This window comes from Thermothelomyces heterothallicus (genome assembly GCF_042370625.1).
Source record: "Thermothelomyces heterothallicus CBS 202.75 unplaced genomic scaffold P884_scaffold_11, whole genome shotgun sequence".
In the NCBI taxonomy this organism is placed as follows: Eukaryota; Fungi; Ascomycota; class Sordariomycetes; order Sordariales; family Chaetomiaceae; genus Thermothelomyces; species Thermothelomyces heterothallicus.
The window spans coordinates 53864-71645 of NW_027192572.1; the positions used below are offsets into that span (position 1 = coordinate 53864).

Genomic DNA, 17782 nt, shown 5'->3' on the forward strand with positions numbered 1-17782 from the left:
ACACTTGTCCCGCACCGTTCACCTTCGTCTGAACCCTTTCAGAAGAAGTCTGAGCCGGGTTCGTCACACGTCCCCGTGTCTATTACGACCGCTGCCTAGGAGACTAGACTTGTCTGCTATAACTACAAGCACTTGAACGTACTAGACACTTTAAGCCGACGCTCCTCTCTATCTGACCAGACGGAGGTTTGGTCTTAGGGGTGCGTAACTACTACTAGGAGAGGCTAGTACCAGTTTAGGATATACGTACTAGCTTATCGAATCTAGTTCTCTTGCTACCAAAGATCTTCTCTAGGATGCTACTAACCGTTTATAGGCACGTCGCGATCCTCCCTGCCCTCCTGTCAATAAGCACTAGTAGTCGCGTTAGAAACAGGATTATCTATAGTTTTAGCTAACATTCTTTAAACCAGTCAAAGTAAACCAACTCTCGGCCAAGTAGTAGGTAGAAGAACTAGAGATATTCTTTAATAACCCTCTCTAGGTTCTACCAAAGGAGCGTTAGCCACTAGCATTTTTCGACTTTAGAGATAGAAAAGAAGTCCTAATCCCCTGGTTAGCTAAGAAGCCGTTATCAGAAGTTAAACTCCTATCCCCTAAACGTCCTAGGATATAGATTGGCGGCGCGACTACAATGTCAATTAACGATAGCGACGATGATAGATTTGACTTCACAGACAGTGAAGATAGGCAGGAAGAGGATATCAAGTCACTATCTCTATCTAGGGTTAAGAAAGAGTCTCTATATATAGCTATTATCAAGGACATTAGGAGGTTTAAGAAGCGACGAGCCTGTAAGTCTATAGTAGTAACGCTAGGGATAGAAGATAATAACCATCACTAGGAGGCTAAAAGAGAAGGCATAAGAGAAGGCACTACTGTAATTAAGAGCGTTAAGAGCGATAGGGATAAGGGGTATGATATAGAGGGAGAGGGAGACGAAGGCGAGTCATATGACCTGTTGTTTGACTAGTTATAACCGGGTAGAATTAAATTTTACTACGTTTTTAAGCTTTTTAGAGCCTAGTTTATAATTAAACTATTTGTAGCTATTTGAGGCTGTTATTATGATGGTAATTGAACTTGATAGCACCTTTTGCAAAGACGTGATTATATGGGAAATTTGGTGGCGATGTGTCCGGCTATATTGGTATGTCCGGGGGTTTTGGCCCCACCTGTCGGGAGACAGGTGGTAGTCCTGAACTAATTAGTCAGCAACTAACCACCGGGTATTCGGTGCCCCGCCAAATCGTACGAAACATGCCAGCAGCCCCACAATCATGCTTTAGCAAGCGCTTTGATCAATCGCGTCGCGACCGTGCAGCGACGCGGCCGCACTCTCTGTTCAACACATTCACCACCTTCAAAGATGGATTGCTCCGTACCAGCACTTGAGAATTGGAAGGAGCTCGTCTACTCATGCCCTCGCATCAATGATCATACGCTCGACGAAAAGATCTCCTCTCTCTTTCCTCAAGCCCAATACAAATCTGACCGGTTCGGTCTATCTGCGACGAAGAATGCGGGCACGCTCGAGATCCTTCCTCTTGAACTGCTTATTGCAATTCTTTGTCATCTCGATCTCCTTTCACTCGGTCAATTCCGGCGCGCCAATCGGCGAACGATAGAACTGGTCAGGTCTTTACCTCTGTATGAAGCGATCATGACTCACGCGCCCAACACTGTCCGTGGGATTCTGGCTCTTAGGACGGGCCCTTGGATTACTTGGGGAACCCTACGCGAAAAAATTACCACGCCTGAATGCGAGAATTGCGGCGACTTTGGCGGTTATCTCTACCTTCTAACCTGCAGACGGGTTTGCTTCCTGTGCTTTACACAAGAGCAGCCTTACCTACCACTTCTGCCGAGTCATGCGACCCGGATGTTTGGGCTGGACAAACAGACGGTACAAATCTTGCCTTGCGTGAGAGTTATCCCCGGCATATACTCTCCCAGTGAACGGAAAATCCCCCGATCTGTCTCTGTGTTAGTTGATCGCGAGTCTGCTCGGCTTGCTGGGATTCGACTCCATGGCTCGTTAGACGCTATGGAACGTTATGTTGCTCGTCTGGAAGCCCAGGAGATAGACGCATACAATCAGAGGATAGCAGCAGCGGCAAGAGACGGGAGACCCGCGCGTCGCAGACGGCGGCCTGGAGTGCAGCCTCAATTCGATGGACGATCAGGGAATCCGTTTCGTTTTGTGGCAATTATCCGAGTGCCGTGGATCCGTAGCGGATCATGCGAAGCAGAATGGGGATTTCATTGTCTTGGGTGCCAAAACCTCAGCCGATTCCCTCTTCACTGGAGGCGGCAGTTTACCAGCACATCTTTCAAGGAGCACCTGCGGGAATGCGGGAAGGTTACAAACGGAAAGCATTCTATAGCATAAGACGTTATAAGCATATATATGGCAAACGAGATATAGCCAAGAGTGCTGACACAATATATAAGACACCGCCTCAAGTTCATTGTCGAAGTTTGAGGTATAAATAATCTTGTATCGGCTCTGATCCTCTCGCTTGTCCTCTGTGTCCTCTATCTCTACCCTCCACTAACACTTTCTCTATGGTTTTCTCGATGTAACGTCGCCTAGCGATGCATTTCATCCTTTCCAGGCTTTACTATATGCTTAATACATATATAGCTAGAGCCCGGAAGTCGAACTTTCGTAACTGGGGAGCACTTGACATTGGTACCCTGCCTAGCTACGCACTGCCGGAACTCCTCCATCTTAGCGCAGCCGCAAGTATAGTACCGATAATCCTGCTCGCACATATTTCCTTGTATCCTCGTTAGCTTTGTTTATATTATATATTAAGCTCTAAAACTTACTAACCTTACTGATGCTGAATTGAGAATCTGAAGAAGAGTAGCAATATAGCTAGAAGCAGAGAATACTAGAGGGTCAGGTTAATATCATCTAAGAACATTCGGGATTGAATAGGGGACTAAACTTACAGTCGGCGTTGATGTATCTTGAACGGTGTACGCAAGAATGGATAAGACTTGGATTCTCGAAGACCGAGGGCTTCGTGCTTAAAGTGAGTATAGACATAACAGATCCTATAGAGCTCTATGGAAAGGTTGGCCTTTTATGTTCCGAGTAGGACTAACCCTAGCCTGGTATCTAATTCCTCCTGAACTCGCATCTCCAACCTTACACTAGCTGCTAGGCGGCTAATGCGCCACGGTTTCGAGTGAGGGAGGCCAGTTTTAGGTATGTAGCGTATGCCTGTAAGCGCGCGCATAATGAAGCAATCCCATTACAACCCTACCTCTCGGCGCTTCCCCGCTTTATTAGGATGCTTCAGACCTATGCAGTCTACCTAACAATAACCGAGGATATCTCTAACCAACGCTAACTACTACGTTTCTAGGGGCCCGGGTTTAAGACCAGCTGACCTGAATTGCGCCGCCCCCTGATATTCGCGGGCATAGAATTTCACATTGCGCGATCACGGCCCGACTCGCTAAGAGCCGGAGCGGCAAGGGCAAACAGAGCGGATACGAATCAAGAGCAGGAGCAGCCGGTTACACTTCTCCATCTCTCTTTTCATCCTATCTTTGATTGTCCGGAATTTTCTCTAGTGAATTTCAAGCAGCCTTGCATTGACACCTCTCGATAGCTAAGCACTTCTTGCTACACCCTTGATTCCAATCTTAAGCGACATGTGCTCGTTCGATATTCAGCTGCTTCAGGCGAGCATCGATCCCGAAGGCGAAAGCGACTTCCGCATCCTTGTCGATAATACATACGTCAAATACCTCACCATCGACGCCGGGATCTACGACCCGGAAGACATGGCCTTCGGCCCGTCCCTGATCTCGCTCCTCCCGCCGTTACCACCAGGCAATTGGAACGTCGGGCACATCAGGATGGATCCCGCCAGGCAACAAGCCCACTTCGGCTTTACATCCTCCTTACCTCTTCCAGCTATTACCAACATCTGGCACCATTCTTTAATTGATCATCTCGAGCTTCGTTTGGGACGCAAGCTCCGTTCCAACATCTACAAGGCGACTTGTCCCCGATTTGACGCCACTGTTATCGTGAAGTTTGCCCGCTTTCCGTATGAGATAGCGCTGCTTGAAAAGGAAACTACGGCGTACCAATGGATAGATGGCCACCAGATTGGGCCAACATTCTTGGGCCACTTGACTGAGGAGGGCAGGGTAATTGGGTTCGTTATGGAGCGGGTTGGTGGAGGTGAGTTTCGCCATGCAACGGCGGATGACTTGAGGCCTTGCTGTGAGGTTCTGGGGAGGCTGCATCGCTTGGGAATTATGCATGGGGATATCAACAAGCATAATTTCCTCGTACATTCGGGGGGAGTTACAATGATCGATTTTGATTGTGCGAAGCGGGGGGTTGGTACTGCTGAGCTAGAGGGGGAGCTTAGTGGTCTCGAAAGGCAGTTGAGGGACGAGTCTGGGAGGGGTGGAAGGGTAGTTGAGAGTGGCTCGGGTTAGTTCTAGGCATCATCGAGTTGTATTTCGGTATTATTACCGGGAAAACGACCGTCACGATCATGCAGGTCTTATAAACAACATGTACTATCCGGTTTGTATGAAAATACAACCCTCTATCTAACTCAAGGCACGATTAGCAAACTCCTATGTTCTCACTGTTGTCGTAGTGAGCCTTGGCAACTTCGAGCAGCCAACGGAGGGGTTGCCGCCGAATTCGATATCTGCGCTTTTGCCTAGGCGGAAAAACTAGCAACATTAAAGCTTGGGTAGGGTTTTGTAATGAGGAGGTCTTAGGACAAAGGAGGAGGGTCTAGTTCTACGTAATTTGTGGCGGATTTGCACGCTCGAGGATGATACAAGGATCTAGCTAGCAATATAGGGAAGCGCTATCCTAGCTCGTGATTGCTGAGCACATCCTGGACGGACACCTTAGACTCGTGACTTGAGGTATCTCAATTGGGCCAAAGACCTCTGATTCCTCTCGAACAAGGGCTCGGAAATATTTCAATTACCCTCTAATATGCTTTAGTTGATTATACCGGCGAGGAACAGCTAAGTGTAGAAAGCCCGAGTAGAGGAGAAGAGAACAGGCGAAGATAAGAGTTCAAGGACAGCGTATTGCCTTCATTCCACCAGTTGTTGACGCTCAAGGACCTACTTATGCCGTCTTCGCCCCTACTCTACGTAATATCTCTCTCCCCTTCCTCCAACACCGCAAAGCTCGAGATTGTCCGTCACTCCAGGTATCTCATCCTTGACCCACTCGTGCCCGCCCGCCATCAATAGTCGCAAGAGCTCGACCGAACCCGCCCTTCGGGACCTCACCATTTGACGAATCCCTTCCTTCGCCAAAGCGGTATAGCAGATCTGTAGTTCCGATGGCGATGCTAATGTTGGGGCCCGATTCATTTCGCCAAAACAGAGATGTGCCGCACTCTCCACAAAAGCCCCGTCCCTTGCCTTCGGTACAGTGAAACCTTTTCAGCGTGTCCAGTGGTGTAGTCCATCTCACGGAGGCGTATAGGACCTTGTGGTAGGTGAAGGAGAAGACGTGCTCCTCCAACATTGCGTACATTGACAGGTACCCCCGTGTAAATGAATGAGATTAGATATGGCACTCAATGCCTTGAAAGGATTAGGAACATATAGCGTCATCAAAGTCATGATCCTTTGGGAAGTTAATTCTATAAGCGATCTTCCCACACAGGCAACTGCCTGTTACTTTGCCAGGCAGGGGTCCAGACAATCATCCCCATTAGACTCCTTTTTGATCTGCTTCGTTACTGGTGTCGTTTCGGGCTCCTATTTTCTCACCAGAACCTGTTCATTCATTGCGTTCCACAAACACACCCTTCCGGTATCAGACTTCAGGGTTGGAGTTCTTTTACTAAGCTAATAATGACGCCTCTGCTGCCTCCAGGAATCATCCCGATCCGCTTCCGACCTTTGCCTCCTGAAGATGCCCTCTTACACCTTGACAGATTCGAATGCTTTGGCAAGATCGGCGCTACTGAGGCTGGTGATGTAGGCATGGACCAAGTCTCTAGCTGCAAGAGCGTCTTCCATACTGTCGTGGCCGTTGTTCCCAACCTGGATAGCCCGGCCGAGTCGTTCCATAGCTAGTGCCTTGAGCGACATCCTGCCAGGCCCTTTTTGTACACGCTTTTCGTTTGCAACGGGCGCCCCACCTTCGGCGCTGTCCCCTCCTTTCTCGTCCCTCTCCCGCGCTGCTGTCAGCTGTATCTCTTTCCGCCTGGCCGACTCGACAATAAAAGAATCGACCACGCGATGGTGAATCCATCGGAGGGCCGACAAATCGTGCTGGGCGCTGTGACCTACGACGACGGTTGAATGCCCCACAAACTGAAAGACGGCCCTTCGAGCAGCATCCCTACCCCGGATACACTGGCGTTTTCGGCGAGACGCCTCCATGTCGGCTCTTGTGATGCCCGACCATCGAGTGTTGAAGTGCTTCATCGGGATATCTGGGTAGACCAAGCTGTCGATGAGTGTTTCCCCCGAGAAGTAGTCGAGCAGGGTAAGCCGGATGAGCTCTGAATCGTCGTCAAATGCGGTGCCCATCTCGCAATCGATGGCCACAGCCAAGCGATGGCTTGGTCGCTTATTCGGAGGAGTAACATCGAACTGCCAGCGTCTCTCGATTGTTTGGTTCTCGTCATCGACCACGTCGTGACCCTCCTTGGCGCTGCAAGGAGCCTCACTCACATGCTTGCCGCAGCATGTCCAGGCCTGGAAAAGACATTATCAGTTTCTTGTCTTAGGTTATCCGAACTTGCGATGACTCCAACCTTTAGTACCACTTTGCCGGGGTGAAACTTGCAATGCAGAACCTTTGGTGAGGGGGCCGAGTCGGCATCATGCGATGTTATGGCTACGTCGCTGCTGCTGACGATTGATTGCTGGGCTACAGCAGGTTGAAGGCCTCCTTGCTGGCCTTGGCTCTGACGGCTTCGAGTTTTGGTTGCCTTCGCAACTATGCAACCGGTCAACATCTTCTTAACCCTTGGAGTCCCGGGCCAGTGTCCTTCTTTACTCCAACATAGCCCGCGACTTACTTCGGATCCCGCAGGTGATGCACCGCTTCTTTTGCTCGAGTTCGTGATTGCTAAGCTTTTCTACGACATAACCGGCTCGTCGTAGCTCTTCGGTGCTGGGCACCAGGCTGTTCAGCTGTTCGAGGGCCTCCGGAGTTTGCGGAATAGCCGGGGTGCTTTTCCGGGTAGTTGAGACGGCACCCTGAGCTGCCGGTGCTGTTTTGGAGCGAGGCATCTTTTGCACTATGACAGTGGCGGATGTGAGGGTCGAAGGGCCGTGAATCAAGAAGAGGTCCTAGGAAGGCTGTGATGACGGGCAATTGCGCAGCGCTTTAAATAATATTGCTCAATGTCTAACGGTTACACAACAGTTGCACGTGAGCTAGCACATCGACGCAACTCAGACCTGGCAAGTTCCGATGCGTCTGCATCTCTGAGTGTTATTGGTGTCTTGGGTGCTGAGGCCTACACTGCTGGCAACGGCTAGGGAATAAGACCACTTGATCACCTCAAGTGGTTATGGAGAAATCTCTATGCTTTATCCATCCTAGCACCACTGCTCAACGGAAAGGATATAGGCGCAGGGTATAAGGAACCAAGACAAAGTGATTCGCCTCGCCGATGTCGAGTGATAGATTCCAGTACCTTAACCACGGTATATGATATTAGCAGTCCACAAGAGCCCATTATAATGGAGCAAAGGACAGTCAACTGCTGTCTGAACTTCCGTCTTTTGTGGATGTATGCCCCGTACGCGGTGCTGTCTCAATTGGCGTGCACCGCATGCGTGCGTTACCTAGAGCCTTCTCAGCTTTCAGTTGGTTGGGATGGATAATATCGTCAGATTGTTATCGATGACTTCCCATACATTCTCTCATGGGCAGCGGCTAGGGTTCAGGCTGCTGTGGGGTCTTGTCTCGAACAGCCCCAGCCACCAGCAAAGTCGCTTACTTATTTCGGAATACTCCGTAACGTTAGCGCCTTGTTCCAAACCCCGGCGGCTCGCCGCTGCTTTAGCTGCCCGTCATTTCCCGCGTGCGCTCTCCCCGAGCGCCAAACCGTGTTTTTAGGACCTGTTATTATCTCTCCTATCATTGGAATCACGCAGTGACAATGAGATTCAATCACGCGTCAGGCATTGCCGGCGTGGCAACCCTCGGGGTTGTCTCGGCGCTGGGTGGACAAAAACCATTGACCGACACTTCGTTGTCTCAAGTGCCACTCGATGGCGACGGGCCAAACCCCAAATCACTTGTGACCTCCGAAGCCTTGCAAGCAACCATCAGCATCGACGCGCTCTTCTCGCGCGCCAAGCAGCTGTTCAAGATTGCGCACCTTAGCGAGGACGAATATGGCCACCCTACCCGCGTCATCGGCTCCAAGGGCCACCAGGGGACTCTCGAATACATTTACAATTCCCTGGCCGCCTTGGGAGACTACTACGTCCTGTCAACTCAGCCCCTCCCCGCCGTCACGGGAACCGTGTTTGAGTCACGCCTGCTCATCGACCTCACCGTGGCCGAGTCCGCATCGCCCATGAGCCTGACCCCGCCCACCAAGGAGAAGCGGCCTGTGGATGGCAAGCTCGTGCTCGTTGCCAACGAGGGCTGCGACGCCGCCGACTACCCTTCGGATCTCAAAGGCAGCATTGCCTTTGTCAAGCGGGGTACCTGCCCGTTTGGCACAAAGTCCGAGCTCGCCGGCAGAGCAGGGGCCGTTGCGGCGGTCGTCTTCAATAACGAAAACGGACCGCTGAGCGGCACGCTCGGCACGCCGTCGGACGATCACGTCGCGACGTTTGGTCTGTCCGGCTCCGAGGCGGCCCCGTTCGTTCGCAGGCTGGAGGCTGGCGAGACGGTCGAGGCGTCGGCATATATTGACTCCGAGGTGAAGAGCATCGAGACCACCAACATCATCGCTCAGACACGGGACGGTGATCCTGACAACTGCGTCATGCTCGGCGGCCACAGCGACTCTGTTACCGAAGGACCGGGCATCAACGATGACGGCTCCGGCAGCCTGACGTTGCTGGAGGTGGCCACGCAGTTGACCAACTTCACCGTCAGTAACTGTGTACGCTTTGCGTGGTGGTCTGGGGAGGAAGAGGGTCTCCTCGGGTCCGATTATTATGTCAGCGTGCTCTCTCCTGAAGAGAACAGGAAGATCCGACTGTTTATGGACTACGACATGCTCGCGAGTCCCAACTTCGCGTATCAGGTGTACGACGCGCGCAACCATGTCAATCCCGTTGGCTCGCAGGAGCTGCGTGATCTCTATGTCGACTGGTACATCGCGCACGGTCTGAACTACACCTTCATCCCGTTTGACGGTCGGAGCGACTATGATGGCTTCATCAAAAACGGGATTCCTGGCGGTGGCATTGCGACGGGTGCCGAGGGAATCAAGACCGAAGAGGAAGCGGCATTTTTCGGGGGCGAGGCTGGCGTTCCATACGATGTCTGCTATCACGCGATCTGCGATACCATCAGCAACTTGAACTTGACGGCTTGGGAGCTGAATTCCAAGGTATGGCGATAAGATCCTGCAACTCATCATAATAATACTGTTGGGTGCTGACATGAACATTTGACTAGCTCGTTGCGCACTCTGTTGCTACGTATGCTCGATCCTTTGAGGGCTTTCCCGAGCGCACTCACGATGAATTCTCTGTCGAGGTCTCGAACGCGTATTCCGAGAACGTCAAATATCATGGCAGCAAACTCTTCATTTAGGTAGATAATTAGCTCTGAGACGCATCTCATTCGGTCGGCGGGAGTTAGATGCCACACCTAATTATAGAAGGGACTAGTTTTAGTGAAGCCAATGCAACTCATGGACGCGTTGGAAAGCCGTTCTATTAGTTTATGAATCAAATCTAGAAGCGATTGTGCGTTTGACATGCGATGCTCAATTTGTCTGGTCCTTCATGTCGGAGTGGTTATAATTAATTAAGAATTCCCCAAGAAAGTTTCCTAAGATACCATCATCGAATATCCAAGGCATCCGTATCTACGAACTTAATCTCCCGGGGCCTCTTTACCCATTTCAATCGCTGGCGTCCCTTATCAAACTCTGGATACGCAGCAACCGCAAAAACTGCGAGGCCAAAAGTGGTCGACAGCTGCTGGTCTGAGTGACGTGCTTGTATTGTATTACTCGGAGAACCGAACTCGAAGCAATGTCGAATACATGGAAGTAGAGTCCTGGGTGATATCAGGTTCGTGTTTGCGCCCGGTTTGAGGATGGTTGCTTGGCTCGTGTGCCCACACCCAAGGTCGGAGAGGGAGGGTTCTGGCGTATGGATCTGAACGGCGATGGCTGCTGTACCGCTTGCCCCTGTTTCGGACATGACCAAAGCTGTGTCGTCGTCTGCCCACCAGCCCGAGTGAGAGGATGCCCTAGTGTGGTCGAGGGTCTTCATTTCCAAGCACGGCTGTTCAAAGATAGCATCGCCGTTCTCTTGCGCCGAGGTAGCGAAACCAGCATCGATGCAGTTCAAGGACCGGACACGACTTTCCGCTAACGATGCTGGTTTCCAGGAGAGCCTGTGAATTCGGAAATGCCAACCTGGCCATGTCCTTGGTGGAGATATGAGGTAGGTCTTAACTTCTAGGTCGAGGTATCGCCACGGCTTCCAGTTGGTGGCCAGGGCAGGCAGCTGCTCGTCTCCAAAGCGGAAGGTCTGAAGACGGACCTCGTATGGTGCCCAGGCTACCTTCCACGACTCGCCGCCATCGATGCTGAGGCACAGCGTGCTGTCAGGGGCGAGCTGTTCGAGGAGCGGGCCGGTCGGGACGCTGAAGGCGAAGGCGGAAGAGTAGGCAAATTTTCCATACTTTGCCTCGCGTGCCCTGTGGTCCTTCTTGGTAAACTGCCCGGCAGACAGCATGAAGTGATGCTCCGGCGTGTTGCAGAGTATGTGACGAGGAGGCCACAACGGGGCCACAGCTGGTATCGTGCCGCACGTCGAAGGGCTTCCAGAGAAGGGATACGGCAGTTCCGGGGCGGTCCAAAACTCATGGTGTTCCGGCAGATGAAGCACGATGAAGCTCTTCAAGCACCAGTAGACCGACTGGGGCGAGTTGTAGTTCTCGGACATGTTAGTGTTGGGGTACGCGTACCCGATATTGTGTGTGCCGTCGGTATTGAAGATGCCAGGGTGCCGTGCCCACCAACGCAGATGGCGTAGCAGCAGGCCTTTGACGACCCCTGGGTGGTCGAGTGGCGGGGGGAGCGACACGCCGGCGAATGCCACTGCGGCCCAGAATGCGGAAAACGCATAGCGGTACGTGAGGCTCCGTCCGAACGGGATTGCTGCGCCTGGCGTAGTGGTCAGGAATCAGTCTGGGTACAGCTTGCAGAGACTGCTCAACAATACCGCTCGCATCAAAGTATCTCCAGAAGCCTGCCGCAAATAAGCCGGCCTGGGCCCTGTACCGTTTTGCTCGATCGTCGTCGAACCCGTCCGAGAGTCGGACATAGAGCATCTGGGCAAATTGGAGGGCAAAGCTGCCAGAGTAATAGTCGGCCTGTTTTCGCTCATCACCCCACGGCCCGTCACTGGACCAGCCCTCGCCTAGGTAGAACGAGTCCAACAGGGCCAAGTCCCGCTCGACCAAGTCACGAACCTCATGCATGGGAACGCCGAGGCATTTCACCAGGGCGAGGTTCACGAAGACTCGGAACCAACGCCAATTGTTCTCGGGCATGCGTCGATCATTGATCTGTCGAAGCCATGATGATAATCTCTCCCTTGCCAGGGGTTCGCGGGGGACAAAACGCTCTGGTGCTAGGAGCAGCGCAAAGGCAATTGACTCCATCTCCACCATGCGCTGGTCGAAGTCGCCGACATCTCCCCAATATTCGGGTGACCCAGGGTCTGTTCCCGTCTCGAGCCCGCGTAACCACGCGGAGGTGTCAAGGTCGGTTATGTCACCATATTCACCCGCTTCGTTGCTGGCGCTCGCCGGTGAGAATAGGCTAGGGACGACCCAGATGGGCCGTGCAAAGCCTTCGAGCTGAGCGGCGGTCTCGCTAAAACCCGTGCCTGTGCCTGTGGCAATCCTGATGCGCGCTTTGCCAGGAGACCAGTACTGTTCGAGGGGCTTGAGGAGGGCTCTCACTGCTCGCACAAGATCGGAGCGAGTCTGGAACGGATTGTCGGAGAATCCTGGAAGGGGTGGCATGGCCGGGAGCTGCGACGACTAATACTAAGGCGAGTGAAGAGGTGCGGAGACGTATTGTTGATAGTCACGGTGACGGCGCTATTAATAATAAAGCATCATGGCCCGGCCGAGTACAGCCTTTGAAGTCAGTCGGTATAATAAACGGTATAACACTGATTTTTTCTGTCAAGCTTGGGAACGGCAATTAATACTAGGCGCTGAGTATTGCGGAGTGTGGTGTGATTCCCTATCTACCAATGGTCCCCTTCTTTACTCGCTGAAACTCCCGCCCCAGAAACGCGCAAAGTGTACACATACATGCACTAGCTAACCTGTTTGAGCGTCCGCGTAAGGTCTTGCGAGCTCGGTGTATTTGTGTCCGTTGAATTCCCGCCCGTATTAGTTGCCTACCAACCCACTTTTACCCCATACTCTACAACACGAAACGGGCTCAAGTTCGAACCGATAATTCATGATGTATCCTGATAAGGCAACCTTAAAGCCATCCTACCCGCGCTCCTCGCGCTAATTAAGAGGCACAGCCAGAAGAACACGAACGGGACGAACCGACGACAGGTCCGTAAGAACCAAGCTCACTCTTTGTGAGTGCGGGATCCACATCTACAGACCCGATTTCACAATGCCGTGTCCATGCTGTGCGGGGTTGGAGGATCAGAAGCCTCGTCACCGTTGCGACTCGGCCTTCGGGGGAATGTGGTCGGACTGCCGGGCGATTGCTCACGGCGCCTTTATTAGTCTACCCCAAGCCTAGTGTATGTATGTACATCCGAGGATCGCCCACAGTAGGTAACTGCTTTTAATTCACAGCAGCGCTTGTACGTTCAGCAACGAACAAAGATCATGCTGGTGGACCAGAATGTCGGATAAGAGCATCTCCCAGCGGCGCCGCCATTCTCCCGGGCGAAATTCTCTGGGCGATGCCGGTATTGCCGACCAAGACCAAACCGAGCGGGCCTCCCTCTCCTGCAACCCGTGCCGTAAGCGAAAGCTGCGATGTTCGCGCGAGCGTCCGTCATGTCAGCACTGCCGAAAGATCGGTCCGTACCGTCCTGCCAAGGCACACAAACCCGACGGACGAGGGGCCGTATTAACTGACTCTGTTCAGCGGCAGCGGGCCAGTGTGTTTACGAGAATAAACGGAATAAGCCCGGCCTCAAGACAGGTGCTCTAGAAAACGTCCATCGACGGTTAGGTACGCCAGGCGCAGTCCGCGGAGGCCAACGTGCGGGACTGACATAAGTCCTGTCCGGAAAGATGCCTTGGAGGGCGCAGTCCAACGGCTTGAACAGGATGCGCAAACAGGCAGCAGGAGAGGGTCCCCCTCAGACAGGGACGCAGATAACAGAGCTTATAGCATTCTTTCCCTGCTCGCACGTGAACTCCCCAAACTGCTAGACGGCGACAGGAGGAGCACGGATGGTTCTCGTTCGGTCACCGCCAGCAACAAACGACGCCGGATCGATGAGACTGAATCTGTCAGCGCTACCGAGGCTGGTAATGACAGCGAGGAGGATGGAACGAGCACGCCCAGTCCAGAACTGGAACTTGAGGATGATGCTCTTGATGCGATTCTTGGAACCTATTTTGCTTGCATCCACCCGTGGATTCCCATGATTCACCAAACCCGGTTCCGTAGCAGGCTCGCAAACCCACAAGAGCGTCCGAAACTAGACATTGTGCTCCGTGCCATGGTCTTGGCCAGTTCAAGGCTTGTTAGTGACCAGAATGTCCCTTTTCCGAGCTCGGACCGGTTACGGAGCCGGATCGTGTCAAACGCAATGGATAGGATGTCAGTCGAAAGCCTCCAGGCCATGATCATTCTCTGCTTTAACGATGTAAGACCCCCAGATGGCCAACAAGTGATTGACCAATTTGGCTGAATAATTATTGCTCCTGGCACGCGGGTCGCAGATTGGAAGCGGACAGGCGTCGAGGGCCTGGTCTCTTGTTGGATCCATGACCCGCACGGTCGAGTATCTTCAGCTCAGCGTTGAGAATCACAAGAGCAGCCGACAGGCTCTATCGCAGCCGTACTCGTCTTTATCTCCGACCGCCGACTGGACCGATGAAGAGGAGCGGCGCCGCGTGTTCTGGAACGTGTTCGCCCTCGACCGGTTTTGCTCTATCGTCATGGGCTGGAATACCAGCCTCACATCCGAAGACGTCTACCGCCGCCTGCCCTGTGACGGCGTCTTTTGGCGCAGGCAAGAGGCCGTTACCACGCCCTTCTTTGGCATCTGGAACAAGGCAGCCGCCAGAATTGGCAATCCCATCTCCCTCCTTCCCTCGGAGCCCAGCGCTGCCAGCACGGCTGCGGCAGCTGCAGACCCGGGCGTGAGCGTGCCGGGGAGCCAATCCGACGACCGGACCTCCGAGACGGCGTCGTCCCCTCAGGGCACGCCTGGTACCGACATGTCGACCGTGGGTGCCTACGCCTACTGCATTGAGGCGACCGAGTCCCTCAGCCGTGTGACGAGCCACTTTCTGCAGCAGCGCATCGACTGGCGCGACGGGCGGAACGTGGGCCTTTGGCTGACCCGTTTCAAGGAACTCGACCTCCGGCTCATCCATTGGAAGATGCTCCTGCCGCACAAGTGGAAGGCCGAAAGCTATTACCTGCGGTCTTCCTCTCCCGGCTCCCGCGGAGATGGGGGCGCGACTTTTCAGATGGATCCGAATCTCACGGTCGCACACATCACGCACAACGCGAGCGTGATCTTGCTTCACCAGCCCATAGCCTTCCCCAACGCAGACCTGGCTCCGTTCCAGGCCCGGCTGCCCAGCGCCTGCAGCGTCGAAACCTGCCTCGCTGCCGCCACCGAGATTGCCATCATCACGGCCAAGTACATCGACAACACTCCTTCCATGCTGCCCGTGGCGCACCAGTTTTCATTCTGCGTATTCATTGCCGCACGTGTCCTGCTCGTTCACTGGCAGCACTGCCGTCATATTCAGGGAGGACCGTCCGACAAGTTTTGGGTGCTCGTCCGCGCGCTCGAGGAATTCTCGGCTCGCTGGCGTGGCCGCAGGGACAGGGATATTAATACCGAAGCGCCTCCGTCGGATCTGGCGGCCAAGTATGCACAAAAGCTCAGGAGCTTGCATGCCACTTGTCTGCAGAACCGGGGATTCAAGATGAATGTAACGGCATACACCGCCGAGATTGAGCACGCGTCACCGAGGGCGGCGGGTCAAGAAGCTGCAGCAGATTCCCCTGATATTGTACATCCAGCTCATGCCGCGCAGCCGCGCCGTGCAATCGCAGACTGGGGAGTGTACGGGTTGCCCGAATTTCTCACCCGGCTCCCCATGGAAGAGCGGAGTCGGGGCAACGTGGTCGGCTTCGCACCCGAAACCAGAGCCGCGACCGCCTCGGGGACAATTCCCTCGCGAGGGGAAGTATTAGACATCCTCAACCGCAGCCCAGAGTATAACAATCTTGGTCCCATTTCGCAGGCTCTGCTGCATCAGGAGTTTGGTGAGATGGACCGCGTCGTCGGCTTTGAAGATGGGACTATGTTTGCTGCAACCACGGACGGCTGTGGAGTCTGGTGACGCCCGACAACTCGTTCACGCTGGAGACAAGGGCCGGGGCAAGTCCCAGGCGATTTCTAGTAATTGGCTGTACTACATGTTAAATCCTTCTTAACGGTGTTTGGTCGTCTATCTAATAGCCTCTGAAGTCATTAATTAGACTGCCATCCATAAGCCTATAATTAATTACTCTATGCGAGACCCATCCGCAATAACCGGTTGCCAAACTCCACGAGATAATAATCTCCATACACGAGCCCATGGTTGGCGTACCGCTTCTTCGCATACGCGTTGTTGTTCGCCGTTCCGAACTTGAGCAGCGCGTCGAACCGGCGACCTTCGAAGACATCTTCAGCAACCAAACCGTCACCGTCGTCCCGGAATTTGACCTTTTCCTCTGCCAGCGCAAAATCCAGCGTATCCTGGACAATTCTTAGAGCCGCGTCGCGGAACCGAGTCGACAGCTCGGCCTGGTCAGCTCCCGCCAGGGCCTGAGAGAGGATGAGCATGCCGTTTGCTGCAATCACACCGGCAGACGAGTCTCGGGTCGGGTTGGATGTGTCCGTGTCCTCGATTGGAGCGTCAAAATCCCACAGAGGAACATAGCGTCCTGTCGTTCTCGAGCTCGACGATGACAAACCCGTCGATTCGTTAAGTTCCTTCTCTTTCCGGACGTCGTCGTTGTCTTGGTTCTGCATACCACGGACAATGTCGACACATGCAGGCGCCGTGTCGAGTCGGTGCAAGAAATACTCTGCGCATCCACACGCGGCGTCGAGGAACTCCGGCTCCTTGGTCCACATATACGTCTGGGCAAAGCCAAGAATGGCCCACGCCTGTCCGCGGGCCCAGGTGGAAGCATCGGCATACCCCTGGGCCGTGAGGCGACGCTTGACCTCGCCGGTGCGAGGGTCCATGTTCACGACATGAAAGGTCGAATACAGCTGCCCTGTGTACCGCCGGAAACCGACCATGGGCCGCGGGGAATCGGGAGCTTCTTCACGCCGCAGATGCGTAGTGATGACCGTTCGAGCGTGCGTAGTAGCAATGTCCGCCAGGCGGTCATCTCCGGAATGTGCTGCCGCGTAGTAGAGCAAGTCCAGGTTGCACATTCCGTCGATGATGACCAGGAAATTGTCCTCCAGTCCAACAATCTCGATGTCCTTCTTCCGCATCGCGTCCCAGCTGCGGATGGCTCGCGCTGCCGGCACGTACCGGCTAGCCAGGCTATTCGCCGCGCGGACAATGGAAGCCAGACTCCTCTCGTTGAAGGTCAGTTCCCAATCCAGCCGGAGAGCCGGCAAGATGATGAAACCCAGGTCGTGCGTGTCTGTCCTTGCCGCCATACCATGCAGAGGCTCCGACCATTTCCGGCACAAGGACCACAGGTGATGGCGTATCTGGGCTGCGGTGGGCTGCGGCGCCGGGTCCCGGCGGTCGAACCCGAGCGAGTGTGGGAAGCGGATGGCCCGTTCCAGAAGCAAGTAAAGAGTGCCTGGAAAGAAGCCGCAGGTCCAGAACTCGGGTTCGCGAAGCCTGTACTTGCCGTAATCCTCGCCGCTTTGTGGGCAGTGCTCCGGAAAGTCGGTCACGGTCCTGTCGGTGGGACGGTTGCTGGCAGAGTCCGCATCACTGGGTAGCGCTTCCACCGCCACCTTGCACATTTTGGCGAGTATATTCTCGGCGAAGCCCTCCTCCATGCGACTACGAATAGTTGACGACCCAGGAGCGGTGAATGTCTGCCCGTGCGTTGCACCATTTCCATCACCGGCAGAGTGGTTGCCGCATCCGGGGCGAGGTCCCCAATTTTCGTCTGAGGAGCCAGCGGCTCGCGACTTATTACACGGTGTGGTCGACATGGAAGGTGCTGAGGGTAAGTGACAGGATTCGCCTGTTTACTTTCTCGGAAGGATCCTTCTCTTGATGCTCGAGAACTTTCGCGCACCGTGGCTTGCTTCTTTAATAAGCCTAATGACACCCGGAGATAGGCCGGAGCAACTCGTGCAGGTCACGTTGCTCTGTGGATCGGAAATG

General features: G+C 53.8%; 7 protein-coding genes across 7 annotated transcripts; 4 read left to right on the forward strand and 3 right to left on the reverse strand.

The window, feature by feature from the left end:
• The first annotated feature begins 1373 nt into the window (after positions 1 to 1373).
• On the forward strand, positions 1374 to 2455 carry P884DRAFT_259480 (uncharacterized protein). The gene has a single exon (XM_069441348.1). The coding sequence runs from the start codon at positions 1664 to 1666 to the stop codon at positions 2390 to 2392; it is 729 nt and encodes a 242-aa protein (XP_069297460.1). The 5' UTR covers positions 1374 to 1663; the 3' UTR covers positions 2393 to 2455.
• Positions 2456 to 3488: 1033 nt separating this feature from the next.
• P884DRAFT_259482 (alpha-galactosidase A precursor) lies at positions 3489 to 4565 on the forward strand. Its single transcript, XM_069441349.1, has one exon. It carries the CDS (start codon positions 3673 to 3675, stop codon positions 4471 to 4473), a length of 801 nt encoding a protein of 266 aa, XP_069297461.1. The 5' UTR covers positions 3489 to 3672; the 3' UTR covers positions 4474 to 4565.
• A 1426-nt stretch (positions 4566 to 5991) lies between these two features.
• P884DRAFT_164116 (ribonuclease H-like domain-containing protein) lies at positions 5992 to 7218 on the reverse strand (the record flags this gene model as incomplete). Its single annotated transcript, XM_069437270.1, has 3 exons — positions 5992 to 6723; positions 6783 to 6967; positions 7050 to 7218. Coding segments are annotated over 3 exons (1086 nt in total), but the record flags the coding sequence as incomplete, so codon positions are not given.
• A 923-nt stretch (positions 7219 to 8141) lies between these two features.
• On the forward strand, positions 8142 to 9760 carry P884DRAFT_200876 (uncharacterized protein; the record flags this gene model as incomplete). The annotated part of the gene is made up of 2 exons (XM_069438320.1): positions 8142 to 9554; positions 9623 to 9760. 2 exons carry the CDS (start codon positions 8142 to 8144, stop codon positions 9758 to 9760), a joined length of 1551 nt encoding a protein of 516 aa, XP_069297463.1.
• A 171-nt stretch (positions 9761 to 9931) lies between these two features.
• Positions 9932 to 12309, reverse strand: P884DRAFT_243191 (uncharacterized protein). The gene is made up of 2 exons (XM_069440306.1): positions 11407 to 12309; positions 9932 to 11348 (listed from the first exon to the last, which is right to left on the reverse strand). Exons 1-2 carry the CDS (start codon positions 12212 to 12214, stop codon positions 10012 to 10014), a joined length of 2145 nt encoding a protein of 714 aa, XP_069297464.1. The 5' UTR covers positions 12215 to 12309; the 3' UTR covers positions 9932 to 10011.
• A 761-nt stretch (positions 12310 to 13070) lies between these two features.
• P884DRAFT_200128 (fungal-specific transcription factor domain-containing protein) lies at positions 13071 to 15769 on the forward strand (the record flags this gene model as incomplete). The annotated part of the gene is made up of 4 exons (XM_069438275.1): positions 13071 to 13251; positions 13326 to 13406; positions 13487 to 14049; positions 14126 to 15769. 4 exons carry the CDS (start codon positions 13071 to 13073, stop codon positions 15767 to 15769), a joined length of 2469 nt encoding a protein of 822 aa, XP_069297465.1.
• A 65-nt stretch (positions 15770 to 15834) lies between these two features.
• On the reverse strand, positions 15835 to 17599 carry P884DRAFT_259489 (Six-hairpin glycosidase-like protein). The gene has a single exon (XM_069441350.1). It carries the CDS (start codon positions 17446 to 17448, stop codon positions 15940 to 15942), a length of 1509 nt encoding a protein of 502 aa, XP_069297466.1. The 5' UTR covers positions 17449 to 17599; the 3' UTR covers positions 15835 to 15939.
• Positions 17600 to 17782: the final 183 nt, after the last annotated feature.

What these genes read in the sequence shown, in the direction of transcription:
- P884DRAFT_259489 (XM_069441350.1), bottom strand. Translation starts at nt 17,448, where the DNA reads ATGGAGGAGGGCTTCGCCGAGAATATACTCGCCAAAATGTGCAAGGTG.
- P884DRAFT_243191 (XM_069440306.1), bottom strand. Translation starts at nt 12,214, where the DNA reads ATGCCACCCCTTCCAGGATTCTCCGACAATCCGTTCCAGACTCGCTCC. An exon ending in GAGATACTTTGATGCGAGCG is followed by an intron (nt 11,349 to 11,406) that starts GTATTGTTGAGC and finishes CCACTACGCCAG; the next exon opens with GCGCAGCAATCCCGTTCGGA.
- P884DRAFT_259482 (XM_069441349.1), top strand. Translation starts at nt 3,673, where the DNA reads ATGTGCTCGTTCGATATTCAGCTGCTTCAGGCGAGCATCGATCCCGAA.
- P884DRAFT_259480 (XM_069441348.1), top strand. Translation starts at nt 1,664, where the DNA reads ATGACTCACGCGCCCAACACTGTCCGTGGGATTCTGGCTCTTAGGACG.